General features: G+C 41.5%; 1 protein-coding gene across 1 annotated transcript in view; it reads left to right on the forward strand.

The window, feature by feature from the left end:
* Window positions 1-20,894, forward strand: part of DCC (DCC netrin 1 receptor) — a 1,295,383-nt gene that overhangs the window by 1,033,034 nt on the left and 241,455 nt on the right. Inside the window, exon 22 of the mRNA XM_030191909.1 lies at window positions 339-404. Coding sequence (XP_030047769.1) covers window positions 339-404 — 66 coding nt within the window. The remainder of the gene's footprint in view (window positions 1-338; window positions 405-20,894) is intronic.

Here is a 20,894-nt window from a genome sequence, read left to right on the forward strand (position 1 = left end):
CAGCATTAATTTTGCTGTGCTTGAAGTCTCAAATAGACTTTATCTCCATTGGAATTGTGTCTTTTTCAAGACGGCTTTCCAATTGTTCTGGGCTTTCCATATGTTGAAATCCTGCATTAAAATGTGTTAAGCTGAAAACTTGATACACTTTAGTGAAATGGCCCCCAAACTATTTTTAACATAGTATTCCTTTACCCTTGAACCTTTATAACACTATCCAATGGGTTAAAATGTTGTAAAAAGATGTTTTGTTTTGTTTTTTACAAATGGCCAGTCAAACTTGTTTCTTTTATTTCAGAGTCATCCTACTTTTACTGAAATGTGCGTTTATATTACAGGTCGTCATGGAGATGGAGCCTACTGGCCAGTTGACACAAATTTGATAGATAGGAGCAGTCTTAATGGTAAGTATATGCTAAATTAGACTGTATGAAATTTCTTTCTATAATTATTAGATACAGTTTTGTTTTCAAGCTTTTTTAAAAATATTTTCTTTCTCTGTTTTCTTTACGATCTGGGGAGGGGCTCAACAAATCCCAGGCACCATGTTGCCATAGCACCTAGAAAGTGCACCCTAGCTCCTGGGATTTCATATTGCAGAAAGATTTCTCTCCTTTCACAGAGCTGCCTCAAAAAGCTTCTCTCAGCTCCTCACAGTGATCGGGCTCTCCATATACTTGAGCCGCACAGTGCATGATGTTTGGGAAGTCCCATGCGACTTGAAACCACAAGCCTTTCTGAACTTCCTGCACTGCGGGACTCAACTATGTGGAGAACCCGGTCACTGTGCAGAGCTAAGAAAACAGTTTCTGAAGCAAGAGCTGTTGGCTACTGTAAGATAGAGGCAGGGGCAAAGGCTAGTGAAGGGGCACAAGAGAGACTGGATGAAAGCTGGAGGGGAGCTCAAGAGAGACTGGGTGAAGGCTGGGGAAGGGGCATGAGAGAGACTGAAGAAGGGGCATGGGAGTGCCCTTTATAGAAAATCATGGGTGCCATTTACAGAATCTGGGCCATAATGTGTAGTGCAGCAGCACACATACCTTTAACCTGCATTAGGATGGGGATTGGAAGAGTATGTGCAATTTTAGTGGTAATTTCACTTTCAATGTTGCCCAAGGAAAAAGGACCTTTCTCTGGTACCAAAAAAAAAGTATGTTTATCTGGCTGTAGGTCCCTTTTTTCCTTAGGCAACTTTGAAAATGAAACTACTTTGCCCCCAAGTGGATACATTTTTTAAAAATTGTCTATAACTCCAAATCTGAATATGTTTCTTTCTCAGTTATGAATATTGTATATAACCATATTAGAAGCAGTTCTATAAGTATTCATTTATTTGTTTGTTTCATTTATATCCCACATTATCCCAATAGATCAGTTCAATGTGACTAACAACGTATTGTGATTAACAGTACAAAAAGTGATGAGGGATAGTATACATTAAGTAGTAATAAAAAAATGAGGCTTGAGTAATTACAATATATAATATGGAAATGAATGCCAGATGCATAAAGGTAACAATTGGTATTGGTTTGCTGTCACTGAAAAATAGAAGTAGCCCCACCACAGGTCAACAAGTCTAAAAAGAAAGAGTAGCAGTCCTACAATCAAACAGATTGGACAAAACCCTTTATTAAGATACATATGCATTATGTAGAGACCAGACTTTCTTCATTTATTGTTGCTAGTACGTAGTTATGGAATTCCTTAAGGAACAGTTGCGCTTATGTAGTAACATGATTCAATTAAAAAAATCTCCTTAAGAAGCAGTTATTTGTAACATATTTTATTGAGATTTTGATAATGTAATACCAGTTGGGTTTATGTGAATTTAAATGCAGAATTGTGAATGTTTGCATGTTATGTGCTGATCGTTATTATGTATGTTTATTGGAAGCCAGCTAGGTCTTTAGGTGGTATATACATTTTTTAAATAAATACAAATTTAAAAACAGTCAAAGTATGCATACAATAAATTGTTACTATAAAAGACTCTACAGGTCTGATATTCAGTGTCCTAGCCACTGATTAGTAGCACTTCACCAGTCAGTGCCACTAAATATTCGCTCTGACCACCACAGTACAGTTTGTTAGTGCTGGGGCAGTCCACGGATGAGTGCCCTTTATAGAATAGCACCTAGTGAGGATTCTCACGTCCAGCAATGGTCGCAAGGGCTTACGTCAGCTGAAACTGGTGTAAATCTTGGCACACAAGTTGGGTGCAGATCCCTGAAATTCTATAACATTGTACACATCTTTTGAGAATGCCCTGACCCTCCCATTCCCCTCCCATGGCCATGCCCTCTTTAGGCTTGTGTGCTATGGGATTTGGGTGGGCACGCTTATAGAATAGCACACAGCTTGCAACCCTTATTTGTCACCAATTAAGATCAATAATTGATTATTGGTATTAATTGGCTCATTAGTCAATTAGATTGTGTGTGCATCTTGGATTCACGCCCAAATTTGGGTGTGGATATTTGGTCGCCCTTTATAGAATCCAGGGGATAGTGCACTGGTAGACAACATTCATTTCAAATGACAACCATCCCTACTGTCTATATAGAAAAGCTGCTACATAAAAGGAACTTTGCTTTTTTCACTCTGTAATTTTCCTCCACGGATGAGCTGAGGTCTTTGTGGTATGCAATATGATTACCCCCTTGGTAACTGTCCTATACGTTTTCTGTGGATATGAAATAACTGTCATCCAAGGTCAGCCTAAGGGGTCTTGTTTCCAGCACTGGCCAAGCCAAGTCACAAGTAACTTGGGAGCATCCCAAAACACATGCCCCATGCTGTTTACCTGAAGAGATAAATAGTGGATTTCCATAAGTCTATCTTATAAATAGTTTACAGATTTTCCTCCAGGAACTTGTTTTTAAAAAAAAGTCCAAACTTTCTATTTGCTTTTATGGCTGCCGCTGTATACTGAGCTGATAGTTTCAATGTTGGTCAATGATAAATGAACATCTGAAGGTTCCAGTACTCTCCATCAGGAACCTTTTAGGCATTGATCTGATAGCTGTAAAAAAAAACCAAAAAAGAAATATGAGAAATGTATTGCCCAGTGCATGGTTAAATAGGTATACTAATAATCAGAATGGAATAAATAGTGCTGAAGTAGAAAAAGAGATCATATTTGCAATTATAGAAACAACTTACTGGACCTAAGTAGTTGTGATTGGTAAAGAGAAATTGCCATGGAGACCATAAGTATCATGTTGACTCTAATCTGACATTGAGAAGATATTTCCATAAGGAAGCCTATTGTGCTGGTATGGTCTGTCACCAAGTGTGTATATCAGTGTGAGCAATGGTGTAAAGCAATATGTATGAGAAAATAAGGGTGTCTAGAGATTAGAGAGGGGAATAGAAAAGATAATTGAGAAAAAATTAATTAGCCCCTGGCAGCTTGAAACCATGACTGAATAGTTATTATATGCAGCATAGAGGTAGCACAGATAAACCATGGAGACAGGAAATTATATTACAAGGCATGGTGTCATAAAAGTGTTTGCCGAGTGGGAAAATGAATTTGGGTTGTTTAAGTGTGACGTACAAAATCAAAACCAGCCTTTCAGATTTCCAACAGAAATAGTATTGTAACTAAGACTGAAGCTTACAGTAAAATCAATTGCCAGTTCTCATCCTAGGAGATACCATTGTTAGAGCTCTGATAACAAATTGAGAACAAAAAAGAAGCTATCAGAGGAAAGCAATGCACCATACATGTCACAATGTTTCAGCACTAGACTGATAGAGTAATTTTTAAAGGGTCATGTAGATAGGACGTAGGTGCTTAGTCTGAGGCAATTTTATTCAAGGTACAAAGACACCTATGTACCTTTATAAAATAATCTCACAAAACCTGCAGAAATTGCAGGTAAAATGCATGTGCGTACATTTTATACCTACTCAAAAGCTAGTGTGAATGTAAGTGGGCATTTTCCTGCTTATTTTTGAAGGAGATCGCCGGCCATCTTCCAACACAAATCGGGAGATGGCTGGCCATCTCCTGAACCCGGCCAAATCGGTATAATTATCAAAGCCGATTTTGGCGTTTCCGCAGGGTATGGAAGGCGGGATGGGGCATGCTTATGAGATGGCCGGCTTCGGACAATAATGGAAAAAAAGATGGCCGGCTCTGACGAGCACTACGCTGGCTTCACTTGGTCCATTTATTTTTAGGACAAGCCTCAAAAAAGTGCCCCAATTGACCAGATGACCACCGGAGGGAATGGGGATCACCTCCCCTTACTCCCCCAGTGGTCAGCAAGCCCCTCCCAACCCCCCAAAACATTTAAAAACATTTTTTGCCAGCCTCTAAGCCAGCCTCAAATGTCATTCCCAGCTCCGTGACAGCAGTATGCAGGTCCCTGGAGCAGTTTTTTGTGGGTGGCAGTACAACTTGGACCCAGGCGCATCCCCCCCTACCTGTTACACTTGTGGTGGTAACTGGGAGCCCTCCAACCCCCTCCCCCAAACCCACTGCACCCACATGTAGGTGCCCCCTTCACCCCTTAGGGCTATGTAGTGGTGTAGAGTTGTGGAGAGTGGGTTTTGGGGGGATTTGGGGTGCTCAGCACCCAAGGTAAAGGAGCTATGCACCTGGGAGCAATTTTGAAGTCCACTGCAGTGCCCCCTAGGGTGGCCCGGTTGGTGTCCTGGCATGTGAGGGGGCCAGTGCACTACAAATGCTGGCTCCTCCATGACCAAAGGGCTTGGATTGGCCGGATTTGACATGGCCGGCTTCAGATTCTATTATCTCAAACCGCATCTCTGACATTTGGCCGGCTCCAACTGTATTATCAAAACAAAAGATGGTCGGCCATCTTTTCGATAATACAGTCGTGGGACAGCTCTTTACGGCGCCAGCCATATAGATGGCCGCCCATATAGATGGCCGGCGTAGTTCGATTATGCCCCTCTTTGCAAGTTCGCTTATGCTTTGCCAAGTTTTCTCCACTGAACATGCCTCTACTAAGGTCACTTAAAAGTAGGTGTGAACACTGTCTTTACCTAATTTATATACACAAACCCTTGGATTCTATATACTGCATTGAAAGTTGCCCAGATACGCTTACCAGTGTTTCCATTTCCTCCGGCAATGAGTTCCAGAACTATTCTTTGAGTGAAAAAATATTTCTTCCAATTTGTTTTAAAAGTATTTCCTTGTAATTTCATGGAGTGCCCCTGGTCTTTATATTTTTTGAAAAGTGTGAAAATTTGATTCAGGAGGTTGTAGAACTTGTGTTAATATTTTGTAGATGTGCCCTAATATTCTATAACAGCAATTGTGCATACAGTTGCTGTTATAGAATCCATGCTTAGGGTGCAGCTTCCTGGCACCCAACTTTAGGTGACTTTTTGAGAATTAGCCCACAGTGCATGCTCTCCATAAAGAATGTGCACTGTTTGCACATATTGCATGCTCTTTCCCAATAGGGGGGCAGACTCAAAAAAGATGTCAGGAACTATTTTTTCACGGAGAGGGTGGTGGATGCTTGGAATGCCCTCCCGCGGGAGGTGGTGGAGATGAAAACGGTAACGGAATTCAAACATGCGTGGGATATGCATAAAGGAATCCTATGCAGTAGGAATGGATCCTCAGAAGCTTAGCCGAAATTGGGTGGTGGAGCAGGTGGGGGAAGAGAGGTTGGTGGTTGGGAGGCGAGGATAGTGGAGCGCAGACATATACGGTCTGTGCCAGAGCCGGTGATGGGAGACGGGACTGGTGGTTGGGAGGTGGGAAATACTGCTGGGCAGACTTGTACGGTCTGTGCCCTGAAAAAGGCAGGTACAAATCAAGGTAAGGTATACACATATGAGTTTATCTTGTTGGGCAGACTGGATGGACCATGCAGGTCTTTTTCTGCTATCATCTACTATGTTACTATGTTAGATGCATGTACAAACCATCACGCGTGTGCATTTTACTGAGAAACACTATAGCAAATAGTGAAGATTCTTAAAGGAGAGTGTGCACTCTTATCAGCGGATCACTTTTATTTCAAACAAGAGCTCAACCCTAGTTGGGATCCAGTCAGTTGGAATTAGCTGCTCCTGCCCGGTTAATTCTACTACTACTACTTATCATTTCTATAGCGCTACTAGACGTACGCAGTGCTGTACACTTGAACATGAACAGACAGTCCCTGCTCAACAGAGCTTACAATCTAATTAGGACAGACAAACAGGACAAACAAGAGATAAGGGAATATTAAAGTGAGGAGGATAAAATAAGGTTTCTGACCAAGTGAATAAGGGTTAGGAGTTAAAAGCAGCATCAAAAAGGTGGGTTTTTAGCTTAGATTTGAAGACGGTCAGAGATGGAGCTTGACATACCGGCTCAGGAAGTCTATTCCAAGCATATGGTGCAGCAAGATAAAAGGAACAGAGTCTGGAATTAGCAGTGGAGGAGAAGGGTGCAGATAAGAGAGATTTACCCAGTGAATGGAGTTCCCGGGGAGGAATGTAGGAAGAGAAGAGAGTGGAGAGATACTGAGGAGCTGCAGAGTGAATGTACTTATAGGTCAATAAGAGGAGTTTGAACTGTATGCGGAAACAGATAGGAAGCCAGTGAAGTGACTTGAGGAGAGGGCTAATTCCCACTGAAAATCAACTCCCGTATTTATGGTTTAGTACAATAACAGAAAAGATACAGAAACACAAGAGAATAGAGCAAGGTAAAGAGCAAAATGCTGATATGCACCAACCAGGAGAGAGAACCAAGTGTGTTATTATCTGATGATGATGTCAGGGTAACAAAATAGTGTGATAATGACACAGTTAGGGGGATACTAGAGCACATATTACTTAGGAAAAGGAACTAATTTATCTTTAAAATCAAGCATGGTACCAGAAGATTGGAGAGTGGCCAATGTAATGCCAATGTTTAAAAAGGGTTCCAGAAGTAATCCAGGAAATTATGGACCAATGAGCCTGACATCAGTGCTAGGCAAAATGGTAGAGACTATTATAAAGAACAAAATTACAGAGCATATACATAAGCATGGATCAATGAGACAAAGACAACATGGATTTAGTCAAAGGTAATCTTTCCTCACCAATCTATTACATTTCTTTGAAGGGGTGAATAAAATGTGGATAAAGGTGAACCAGTTAGTATTGTGTATCTGGATTTTTAAAAGCCATTTGACAAAGTACCTGATGAAAGACTCCTGAGGAAATTAGAAAGTCATTGGGATAGGAGGTAATGTCCTATTGTGGATTAAAAAACTGGTTAAAAGATAGAAAACAGAAAGTAGTGTTAAATGGTCAGATTCTTAATAGAGAATGGTAGATAGTGGGTTTCCCAAGGGTCTGTTCTGGGACCATTGCTTTTTAACATATTTATAAATGATCTAGAGATGGGATTTAATAGTGGTGTAATTAAATTTGCTGATGACACAAAGCTATTCAAAATTGTTAAATCGCAAGAGAATTGTGAAAAATTGCAAGAGGACCTTACGAGCCTGGGATACTGGGAATCCAAATGGCAGGTAACACTTAATGTGAGCAAGTGCAAAGTAATGCATGTGGGAAAGAGAAACCAGAACTATAGCTAGTGATGCAAGGTTCCACATTAGGAGTCACCGCCCAGGAAAAGGATCTAGATGCCAACGTTAATAATATGTTGAAACCTTCAACACAGATCCATGTTTCATTACTGCACCATCAGGAGTGAGACTGCAAACTAAAATGACAAGCACTGAGATGTCCAAATATCACAGGAGCAATCTCACTACACTTTAAATAGAATAAACATATAGTAACCATATTATAAACCAGTACTTACATAAAAGAATCAGCATTGCTAGAGTGGAAAAACTCCACGGATCCTCCTCAAGTCAGTTCATCCAAAAGTGAAAGTTAGTGCATGCTCCATATGCACCACCACACTCTTAAATATACTCAGTTCACTTTCAGGGGCATTTTCGAAAGAGAAGGGCGCCCATCTTCTGACACAAATCAGGAGATGGGCGTCCTTCTCTCAGGGTCGCTCAAATCAGCATAATCGAAAGCCAATTTTGGGCGCCCTCAACTGCAGTCCGTCACGGGGACGACCAGAGTTCATGGGGGCGTGTCTGAGGTTTAGCAAAGACTGGACTCGGGTGTGTTTAAGAGATGGGTGTCCTCAGCCGATAATGGAAAAAAGAAGGGTGTCCCTGGCGAGCATTTGGTCGACTTTACTTGGTCCATTTTTTTTCACGACCAAGCCTCAAAAAGGTGCCCAAACTGACCAGATGACCACCGGAGGGAATCGGGGATGACCTCCCCTTACTCTCCCAGTGGTCACTAACCCCCTCCCACCCTAAAAAAAACATAAAAGATTTTTTTTGCCAGCCTCTATGCCAGCCTCAAATGTCCTACCCAGCTCCATGACAACCCACCCGAAACCCACTGTACCCACATGTAGGTGCCCCCCTTCACCCCTTAGGGCTATGGTAGTGGTGTACAGTTGTGGGGAGTGGGTTTTTTTTTGGGGGGGGTTGGGGGGGCTCAGCACCAAAGGTAAGGGAGCTATGCAACTGGGAGCAATTTGTGAAGTCCACTGCAGTGTCCCCTAGGGTGCCCGGTTGGTGTCCTGGCATGTGAGGAGGACCAGTGCACTATGAATGCTGGCTCCTCCCATGACCAAAGGCTTGTTTTTGGTTGTTTTTGAGATGGACACCCTCGGTTTCCATTATGGCCGAAACCAGGGACGACCATCTCTAAGGTCGACTATCTCAACATTTAGGTCGACCATCTCTAAGGTCAACCTAAATGTAGAGATTTGGGCGTCCCTGACCGTATTATCGAAACAAAAGATGGACGCCCATCTTGTTTCAATAATACGGGTTTCCCCGCCCCTTCGCTGGGACGTCCTTAGAGATGGGTGCCCTTAGAGATGGTCGTCCCTGTTCGATTATGCCCCTCTTAGTATAATTCTAATTAAATACTAAGGGGTCCTTTTAGTAAGATGAGCTGAAAAATGGGCTGTGCTAGTGTATGTGTGTGCTTTGGACAGATGCAAATCCATTTTTCATCTTTTTTTTGGACGAAAATGGATGTGCGGCAAAATAAAAATTGGTGCATGTCCATTTTGGGTCCAAGATCTTACCGCCACCCATTGACTTAATGGTAAGGTCTCACACGTTAACTAGGTGGTAATTGTAAACGCGTGCACACTGCCGATTACCGTCCGGTTAGTGTTGCACGTTTGAAATTAAAAATTATTTTTGGATGTGCATAGCAGATGCGGGTAAAAAATGGAATTACCACCCAAGCCAAGTGGTAGCCGGGCGATAGTTCCAAATTGATGCCTGTTGTGCATGCATAGGCACCATTGTGGCTTAGTTAAAGGGTCCCTAAGATAGTTAGGTAAAACATACAAAAAGTATTACAAAAAAGTTTTTTTACCACTCCATCTCTTTGTTCAAATCCGTGGGAGAGACAGCATTCCATTGATTTATCAAATGCTGTTCTTTACTTTCCAAAATGGCTGAAATACCCCCTTTTCAGGTAGAACCACATTCAGCAAAACCACAAATCACAAGTGTGGCTTGCTTCTGACCAATGATCCACTAAGGGTGCCCCAACTCTAATGTTACTAAGATGACAGGCTATATGCTGTTTTATGTTTAATTTAATCTGCCCAATATACCAAAGGGAGCAAGGACATTTGATAGCATAAACAACTTGGCTAGACTCACAGTCAGTCAAAGAATATAAATAGATTATCTTCCCTCTATGTAGATTAACTATTGAGTGTGTGATCATTGCATATTGACAATAAATGCAATGGCCACACTGTTCATGTTTCCCTCCTCATCTGTTCTTTGACTGTTCTTGCCAGTGAGTCAATAATTTTTCCAAATTTGTAGCACAAGTGAAGGCAAACCTCTTTTTCTGTAAACCCTAGTAATAACTGTAGAATCTCCCAATGTCGCCAGATGGCTCCAATGCATTTAGCCTGTCTAGAATATGGTAATACACAGGTAAGCCTATTTCCCTTAGATCTGGTACTGGATCCATTTAATAACCAGTACCTCTGTGCTGTGTTGAGTGGGAACTGATAGGTCGGGATTCCATGCTGAAAGGATTGGAGATTCTTGTTCTTCTAAGGACCATTGTGACAACCACGATAAGCCCAGATTGAAGTTAGAACTGATCAAGGAATCTGCTTAATGATAAACGTTTTCAGTGAACTGTTAAGCCTCAGGATTGAGGAACTCCTGATTGAATGATTATCTTGTATACAGCTGTTGAGAATGTGAGCTGGAAATACTTTAAGTTAAGTGGGATGCTTAATTTATTGACTGTCTTGTTTCAGTTTTTTGGACTAGAAAGGATCACTTGTTTTATGATGTTTCTGATAGTATTTTGATAGTATTTCGTATATGCTAAGTTTGATTAGTCACTTTTTAACATGTTGATTAGTTTGTTATCTTGTTAATAAAGTACACTAAATACGTTTTTGAATATAAGGATTAGCCTATATTTATATTTACATTGTGTTTAAATTTGAAGGCTGGACTTATAAGTGATAACCATGCTTGTATTTTTGTTATCATGTATGTGCATACATACACGCATATAGGACTTTCACTAAACACACCCTCTCCAAAAGACATTACATGATATGATACCCACAAGCGCGCCTTCTCCGGAGTAGCCCCCACACTCTGGAATTCACTGCCCGAAAGGCTTCACTTAACACAAGAATATCTCTACTTCAGGAAGCAGGTGAAAGCTTGGCTCTTCAACCAAGCCTTTAATGGAAGAAATAACTAATATGCTAGTCTCACTCATACATACAAGGAGTGACTCAGGCTGCATATATTATTATTATTATTATTTATTGCATTTGTATCCCACATTTTCCCACCTATTTGCAGGCTCAATGTGGCTTACAGAGTATTGTTATGACAAAGTCATGACAGGATATTGGATACAATCAAAAGTAAGCAGAAGATGGATGAGGAATTAGAGAAGATGGTATTAGATTGGATAGTTTAGGAGGTGAATTGTGTCTTTATGGGTTCTTTTTGTAGGATCTATTGCAGCAGGACATGTTAATCTACTCCTATCCTAACTGAGATAGTATTTAACCATCTCACTGTACTCATGTGCAACTTTCTTTAAATCAGTTACCTTACTTTATAACTCTTCCTACTGTCTTACCTCTCTATATGTTACATCTTTGCTTTACCCTTCACTATCAATTATAATGCTCTATTAATTATGTATTGTGTTGACATTGTAAGTAATATACAACACCATACTTTGTATTGTTATTTGAATATTTTTACTGCTGTAATGCCTATTGCTCATGTTTGATCTATTCTTACTGTACATCGCCTTGAGTGAATTCCTTCAAAAAGGCAATAAATATATATATACCATAACATCGGTATTTGCATTGCGTCCGTTCACAATTCACACATGAAATAAAATCAAAACACCAACTCGTATTGTTGGAAAATTAATTTGTCTGCAGTTTTATTGATCAAATTAATATTAAAATCCAAACATATAAATTAACTTGTCACAAACTCAATTCGACCTTCACTTCCATGTATTCACTTTCAAAGCTAGTCGGCGCTGACATATCCTTAAATACATATTCCATCAAATTAATTAATTCTCAACACTCCAGTTGTAAGTGTGACTGCTGGTGACATCAAGGCCCCATTTTTGCTTATGGTGGTTCCTCACATAAGCAAATTTATATCATGACAAACCACCAATCTTGTCCTTCAGTGAAGGTTGCTTAAATCCACATCAAAATTTCCCACTGCTGTGACTACAGTCTCAATCAAACCTTGTAAAATTCCCAGCCACATAATACTACCTAAATGCCAAAATACACACCTCAATCTAAAATAAGGGAGGAATAGAGAGGGAATTAATTTAAATCTCCCATATAACTCGTACCTTTCCCAATCTCCTTCTCTCCCTCAGAATCACCTCAACCCGCTGCCCGCCAAAAATTGTCACGCTGCTCGTGCCTACAAGCTCCGCCCTTGAACTGTCTCGGCACCCATTTTTCAATATATCTCACATCATTAAATTAAAATATCCATTAATTAACCCTTGTTTTATACTTTATACAAAACCTCACACTCCCTTTCATTCTCTAATGACTTCCTTAAGCGCCATTAAATTAAATAAATAATTGAAATGCTATTAATTTAATCCCCATCAAACTTTTAGTGTTAAATTCTTTATATTATCCATACAAAAGTTTTATTTTAAAACTTAAATAGCATACTTAAATATTCTAAATAAATTTCCAACTTCCTACCCCACCCAGAAACATTTTAACTTTGCTACCCCGACCCCTACCTTCCCCCAAAGCAATATTAAAAAGGCACTGCTGCAGCAATGCCAATGTTATCTGCCCATAGATAATTCTATTAATGCACAAGCAGCAATTACCCCCCCAACATTGTGCATTGATCTGATATAGAAAGTATAATTTCACAAGAGAATTATCAAATTGTTGCTGCACATATAGATGTTAGACCCTTTCTCCTATATAGGCTATTTTCATTCACATTATGACCTGCAAATTGTTTGCAGACATTTATTTCTAAGGGTTTAAAACACTTTCCAAGATGCCCTTTAACTGATGATAGTGATCAAATGTAAGTATTAGGTCACTTAGAAAGAAAGCTTTAAATAATTGGGGAATGATTTGTAAGCGGTGTGCTTGCTTAATTAGTTTTTTAGAGTAGTCATAGTAAAAATAAAAACCTAGCCCTGAACAGTTGTGGTATTGCTTAACAACGCAGAGCTGAAATGCCATTTTGGAATGCATTACTTAAAAATACTACTACTACTACTACTTAACACTTCTAGAGCGCTACTAGGGTTACGCAGCGCTGTACAATTTAACAAAGAGAGACAGTCCCTGCTCAAAGAGCTTACAATCTAATAGACAAGTGAACGGTCGGTCCGATAGGGGCAGTCAAATTGGGGCAGTCTGGATTCACTGAACGGTAAGGGTTAGGTGCCGAACGCAGCATTGAAGAGGTGGGCTTTAAGCAAAGACTTGAAGACGGGCAGGGAAGGGGCTTGGCGTAAGGGTTCAGGAAGGTTTGTTCCAAGCATAGGGTGAAGCGAGGCAGAATGAGCAGAGCCTGGAGTTGGCGGTGGTGGAGAAGGGTACTGAGAGGAGGGATTTATCCTGTGAACGGAGGTTACGGGCGGGAACGTAAGGGGAGATGAGGGTAGAAAGATAGTGAGGGGCAGCAGACTGAGTGCTTTTGTAGGTAAGAAGGAGAAGCTTGAATTGAATGCGGTATCTGATCGGAAGCCAGTGAAGTGACCTGAGGAGAGGGGTGATATGATTATATCGGTTCTGGCGGAATATGAGACGTGCAGCAGAGTTCTGAACAGATTGAAGGGGGGATAGATGGCTAAGTGGGAGGCCGGTGAGGAGTAAGTTGCAGTAGTCCAGGCGAGAGGTAATGAGAGTGTGGACGAGAGTTCGGGTGGTGTGTTCAGAGAGGAAAGGGCGAATTTTGCTGATGTTAAAGAGGAAGAAGCAACAGGTCTTGGCTATCTGCTGGATATGCGCAGAGAAGGAGAGAGAGGAGTCAAAGATGACTCCGAGGTTGCGGGCAGATGAGACGGGGAGGATGAGGGTGTTATCAACTGAGATAGAAAGTGGAGGAAGAGGAGAAGAGGGTTTTGGTGGAAAGACGATAAGCTCGGTCTTGGACATGTCCAGTTTCAGGTGGCGGTTGGATATCCAGGCAGCAATGTCGGATAAGCAGGCCGATACCTTTGCCTGTCTCCGCGGTGATGTCTGGTGTGGAGAGATACAGTTGGGTGTCATCAGCATAGAGATGATACTGGAAACCATGAGATGAGATCAGGGAGCCCAGGGAAATCTGTATCATTCAGTTTTTAGTGCTGCCTGATTTGTGCAGCATGACAGTACAGAATTCCATTAATTTCAGTCTGAGCATGGAAAGTTTTTACAGCATGTTCTAATGAAAAGCTTTTATATCATGTCAAAGTCAAGGTTGATGGTGTAGAGCTACAATATAATATGTTTATGCCGAGACTTAACACTGTGGGAGTCAATTCTATAAGGAGCTGCCTAGTTTTAGACTGAAGGAAAGTAGTTAAATGGCAGTATTCTAGTCATTTAAGAACCTAAAAATATTTTTACTGGGCTATACTGATGGTCCAGCTATCCAGTATGCTGGTTCCTACAGTGCCCAGTCCAGGTCACATAAGTACCTGGCAGAATCCCAAAGAAGGGACATTTTCAATTTGACGTCTAAGTCCAACTTTGGACTTTTGCAAAAAATGTCCAAAACCTGAATAACAAAGAAGGTCATTTTCAAAAAAGAAAAAAAGTCTATCTTTTGTTTTCGAAAATAGGTTTTGTGATTTGAACGTTTTATTTTTTGGTCCATTTTCAAAAAAAAAAAAAACCTCCAAGTGCAAAACGCACAAAATCAAGCCATTGGGATATAGGAAGAGCCATCATTTTTACTACTACTACTATTTAACATTTCTAAAGCGCTACCAGGGTTACGCAGCGCTGTACAATTTAACAAAGGAGGACAGTCCCTGCTCAGTACACTGGTCCCCCTGACAACCCAGGAGAGTAATAGGGCACCCAAGAGGGCACTGCAGTGGACTTTATAAAATGCTCCCAGGTACACATCTGACCATTAATCCCTTACCTTGTCTGCTGAGCCCCCCAAAACCCCCAACCCCCAACTGTACACCATTACCATAGCCCTTACGGGTGAAGGGGGCACCTATATGTGTGTACAGTGGGTTTCTGCTGAGTTTTGGAGGGCTCACAGTTTCCTCCACAAGTGTAACATGTAGGGGGAGGTAGGAGCCTCGGCCCACCTGTCTGCAGTGCATTGCACCCACCACTAGGCTACTCCAGGGACCTGCATGCTATTCTAATGGACCTGAGTATAACATCTGAAGTTGCAACAGAGGCTGGCAAGTAATGTTTTTCATCACATTTTTTTTTTTGGGGTGGGGTGGGGTGGGAGGAGGTTAGTGACCACAGAGGGAATAAGGGGAAGTCATCCCTGATTCTCTTCAGTGGTCATCTGGTTATTTAGGGCACCTTTTTGTGCCTTATTCATTATAAAAAACAGATCTAGCTCAAAACGTCTTAGTTTTAGTCCTGGGCAGTTTTGTTTTCTTCCGTTATGGTTGAAAAACGTCTAAGTCTCAAGAAAGCACAAGTTCCGCCCCCTTGAGATTTGGACACATTTCTGATGGACTTCAAAGAAAAAACATCTAAAAATAGGTTTTGAAAAGGCTGGTTTGGACATTTTTGTGAGAAAAAACATCCAAATTCTGCTTTATGCCACTTTTTAGACATTTGTTCTGTTTTGAAAATGAGCCCAAAAGAGTAGCAGGTGTCCATGCTACTGATCCCAGGAATAAGTAATGGATTTTCTGATATAAATTGTAATAATAGTGTGAAACCCTGAGCAGATGTTGAGCTTGGCTTGTGAAATAATACAGCTGGACAGGAGGATAAAACACAAAATAAGTATTTTAATTAAAGGGATTCTCGAGTCTAATCCTTCACAGAGCACAAGACATAGGGTGGAAAACCCTCTGATGTTCAGCGACCAGGGGCTTAGGCAGGCCAAACATAGTCCACTTCTGTCAGAGTTGCTATACCCCAAACATAGCCTAAAGGTTCTCAGGTTTCTTTGAGATCCAGGTCTGTCTCCAGCCAGACATTCAAGCAAAACCGATATGGAAAAGAAAGCCAGCAGATCAATATAACATCAACAAGATTTTATTGAAGATACCATATATGAACAAATTGCCCGACACAGGCCGTGTTTCGCCCACCAAGGGCTGCGTCAGGGGCTAATTTGAAACCTTCTGAAAGGAACAATTGTAATGCATAATAGGCAAGAAAAAAACGACTCATAAGGCAAATCCTGTTATCTCTAACAATCACAAATAGATACACCGCTGTTGAAGCTTGTTGATGTTATATTGATCTGCTGGCTTTCTTTTCCATATTGGATTTTGCAGATCGCTTGCCTTGTTGTTTTTTGGGACATTCAAGCAAAACCTACACAGTTCAACAGACACCTCAGCCAGGTCACGATTATGGAATGAGTTCTTCAGCAGCATACAGTGGGCATTTACATTTTCCCTCCCTGGGAGACTTTTATAAAGAACAAAATTATAGAGCATATATATAAGCATGGATCAATAAGACAAGCCAACATGGATTTAGTCAAGGGAAATCTTGCCTCACAAACCTACTACATTTCTTTGAAGGGGTGAATAGGCATGTGGATAAAGGTGAGCCAGTCGATATAGAGGGGTATAATCGAACATCGCCGGCCAAATAGATCGCCGGCGATCTATGTTGGCGGCAGCGCTACAGCTGGCCGGAACTGTATTATTGAAAAAGATGGCCGGCCATCTTTTGTTTCGATAATATGGTTTAGCCCGGCCAAATGCCGTGGAGTTCGTCAGGTTTGAGATGGCCGGGTTTGTTTTTCAGCGATAATGGAAAGTTATGTCGGCCATCTCAAACCCCGGCCAAATTCAAGGCATTTGGCCATGGGAGGAGACAGCATTTTTAGCGCACTGGCCCCCCTGACATGCCAGGACACCAACCAGCCACCCTAGGGGTCACTGCGGTGGACTTCAGAAAAGCTCCCACCACGTGCATAGCTCCCTTACTTTGGGAACTGAGCCCCCCAAACCCACTACCCACAAATGTACTGCACCCACTAAAATTCGTCCAGGGACCTGCATACAGCCTCTAGGACTTATTGCTGCTGTATAACTTTGGCACACTAGTTCACACCTGAAGACTAATCTCTCTGAAAAAGTCCTTTCTTGAAATAACCACGTTTACTCACAGTTTTCTGCAGATCAGAAGTTGTGCCCCACTGGCAAAGAGTCCCCTGGTACTAAGATTAGCAGTAGGTCAGAGCTGGCACAATGGTGTACAATGCCCTCTTTCAGCACCATTCAAGGTAAGAACTACGTTCTCTAACGTGGGTAACCCAGGAAAGGGCTTACAAAAATGGCCACTACTGCATGGACTACAACAGGAAACAAAACAGGGCACACTCTGACCCAGTTAGCAGGGGGGAAATGCACCATGGGAGTAGAGCCCAGTACCCTACACCTACCATAATGCATTGCTAATGTGACTCTCTGCAGGGCACCTAACAGAAAAGGTGTCACTCACCCGAGAGCCACATCGCAACCAGGGAAAGGCTGTCGGAGGATACAACACATTCTGCTGTCATGGAGGTGGGTACGGCATTTGAGGCTGGCATACAGGCTGGAAAAAAGGTTTTTAGTTTTATTTTTTTAGTTTGGAAGGGGATTGGTGACCACTGGGGGAGTATGGGGAGGTCATCCCCCATTCCCTCCAGTGGCCGGCGATCACTTTCGATTATAAGCTGGATAGTGTATCTGTATTTTCAAAAAGCATTTGACAAAGTATCTCATGAAAGACTCCTGAGGAAATTAGAAAGTCATAGGATAGGAGGCAATGTCCTATTGTGGATTAAAAACTGGTTGAAAGATTTTTAAAAAAAACAGAGAGTAGGGTTAAATAGTCAGTATTCGGAATGGAGAAGGGTAGATAGGGTTCTGCATGGGGTCTGTGCTGGGACTGCTGTCTTTTTAAAACATTTATAAATGATCTAGAGATGGGAATAACTAGCGTGACAATTAAATTTGCTGATGACAAAAAGTTATTCAAAGTTGTGAAATCGCAAGAGGATTGTAAAAAATTAGAAGAGGAGCATATGAGACTGGGAGACTGGGCATCAAAATGGCAAATGACGTTTTAGGTGAGCAAGTGCAAAATAATGCATGTAGGAAAGAGGGACCCAAACCATAGTTACGTGATGCAAGGTTCCACGTTAGGAGTCATTGCCCAGGAAAAGGATCTAGGTGTTATTGTTGATGTTATATTTAAAAACCTCTGCTCAATGTGCAGCGGCATCTAAGAAAGCAAATAGAATGTTAAGAATTATTGGTAAAGAAATGGAAAACAAAACTGAAAATGTTATAATTCCTTTGTATTGCTCCATGGTGCGACTGCACCTCGAATACTGTGTGCAGTTCTGGTCACCATATCTCAAAAAAGAATTAGAAAAGATACAGAGAAGAGTGACAAAAATAATAAAGGGAATGGGACAACGTCCCTATGAGGAAAGGCTAAATTGGCTAGGATTCTTCAGCTTGGAGAAGAGAAGGCTGAGGGGATATATAATAGAGGTTTATAAAATACTGAGTGGAATGGAACAGGTAGATGTTAATCACTTGTTTACTCTTTCCAAAAATACTAAGACTAGAGGGCACGCAAAAGAAACTACTAAGTAGTAAATTTAAAATGAATCGGAGAAAATATTTCTTCACAACATGTAATTAAACTCTGCAATTCATTGTCAGAGAATGTGGTAAAAGCAGTTAGCTTAGTAGAGTTTAAAAAAGATTTGGATAATTTTCTAATAGTCTATAAGCCATTATTAAGATGTACTTGGGAAAATCCACTGCTTATAGGAAAACAGCATAAAATCTGGGATCTTGCCAGGTACTTTTGACCTGGATTGGCCAGTGTTGGAAACAGGATACTGAGCTTAATGGACATTCGGTCTGTCCAAGTATGGCAATGATTATGTGTTTATGTACCTGCCAGTGGGAGGATATATGAGGGTGGTGGCAGGCAGGCCAGCAAGTCTGGCCTTTCTTTTTCATTTGTGATTAACTGGAAGCATTGTTTGAACCAAGCTGTCTTTGAGGATTGTTGCCACAGATTTTTTGTTTTGGACATTGATGTGAACTGGGTAACACCCTAGTGACATAAGGAGGACTGGGACATTTTTGCCTCCCCACAGGGGTTTGCCCTGAGAAAAGGCATAATGGAACTTAAGTCCAGAAAGGGACTTGGATACAGTGCTTGAGAGAGACTGTGTGACAGTTGATAATTCCTTTATATTGTGTGAGTGCCAGATTCCAGGCATAGCACCTGCTGGTCAGCCGGAGTGCATTGAAATGCATCCAGCATTGAAAGGACTCCAGAGTGAAGAAGGCTTCACAGCACTGTACATTAGTTAGATTTGCCTAACTGTAATTTATAACACATTCCTCTTTGAACAGTGAAGATGAGATTTTTTTAATCTTTAGTTTTAGTATCTCTGTGGATAGACTCTGAAGTGTGAGTGAATACAGCATAACTTAGCTCTGAGCAACATTTCCATAACCTTCATTACAGTTTTTATTTTGTAAGCTAGATACTTGTCAGTGCAAAAAATGGAGCTTTATAGATATTTTGACTTCATATGTCAAGGAATGCAAATCCATGCTATTCAAAATAATATAACCATCCTGTTATGAATTGGTGATTGTAATTAATGATTAATAATGTCAATAGACCAGAAAAAACATGGGTTTATTAATGTAGATCAGTTCACATATCTAGAAAGAAAATCCTCTTCTGTATCCCAGTTGACTTAGAAAGCATGACCAATGTAGCTATTGTCTCAAGCATTTGTGTTGACAACATCACATATTAGGCCCCTTTTTTCTAAACTGTGCTAGTAATTCCTAGTGCAGCAAATGTGACACAGCCCATTCAATTCAAATGGGCTTTTTCGAATTTGCCTCGTTGGAATTGCTAACACGGTTTAGTTAAAGGGGCCCATAGTCTTGAACCCTCCAGATAGGCCCCTTCTCTCTCCCCCATTGACTCCATCCCTGTTTTTCTCTCTTCCACTGCCTTCTTCCCTCTCCTTCTTTCTCTTCTCAATTGCCCCTCTCTACCCATTTGGATGCTTCTAGCAAATGATATGGCCTAACTTCAGATGTATCAGTTACTGCTATGTGTTCATGCAATTGCATGAACTGTATTTAAAAGAGCTATTTGTGTCTCAAATTTTTATGTATCAGTTATGGTAGAATTTCGTGATTCTTGTACACCAAACACATAGTAGAAAACTTTAGGTAGCAATTCTGTAAAGTGGTGCACTTAGAACTAATTCTATAACAGCTTCTGGGCACCTAAGCCTTTAAGAATAGTAAATCAACTTTGGTGCGCCTAATGGTAGGTGCAGTCACTTACGCCATGCCGTGTCTAAGTGTGCCTTGCATGTATTACTAGGCCAAATGCCCATGATACACCCTTGATCCTCCCGCATTAACACCCTCCATGCAATTGTGCACAATCAGGTGAATTTTCGAAAGAGAAGGGCGCCCATCTTCCGACACAAATAGGGAGATGGGCGTCCTTCTCGCAAGGTCGCCCAAATCTTCATAATCGAAAGCCGATTTTGGGTGCCTTCAACTGCTTTCCATCGTGGGGACGACCAAAGTTCACAGGGGCATGTCGGCAGTGTAGCGAAGGTGGGACTGGAGCGTGCTTAGGGGATGGGTGTCCTCGGCCGATAATGGAAAAAAGAAGGGCGTCCCTGACAAACACTTGGGTGACTTTACTTGGTCCATTTTTTTCATGACCAAGCATCAAAAAGGTGCCTGAACTGACCAGATGACCACCGGAGGGAATCGGGGATCACCTCCCCTTACTCCCCTAGTGGTCATTAACCCCCTCCCACCCTCAAAAGAAATCTTTAAAAATACTTTTTTTTGCCAGCCTCTATGCCAGCCTCAAATGCCATACTCAGGTCCATTGCAGCAGTATGCAGATACCTGGAGCAGTTGCAGTGGGTGCAGTGTACTTCAGGCAGGCGGACCCAGGCCCATCCCCCCAACTGTTACACTTGTGGTGGTAAATGTGAGCCCTCCAAAACCCACCAGAAACCAACTGTACCCACATGTAGGTGCCCCCCTTCATCCCTAAGGGCTATGGTAGGGAGCTATGCACCTGGGACCTTTTCTGAATTCCACTGCAGTGCCCCCTAGGG

This window comes from Microcaecilia unicolor, chromosome 2, assembly GCF_901765095.1.
Source record: "Microcaecilia unicolor chromosome 2, aMicUni1.1, whole genome shotgun sequence".
Classification (NCBI taxonomy): Eukaryota; Metazoa; Chordata; class Amphibia; order Gymnophiona; family Siphonopidae; genus Microcaecilia; species Microcaecilia unicolor.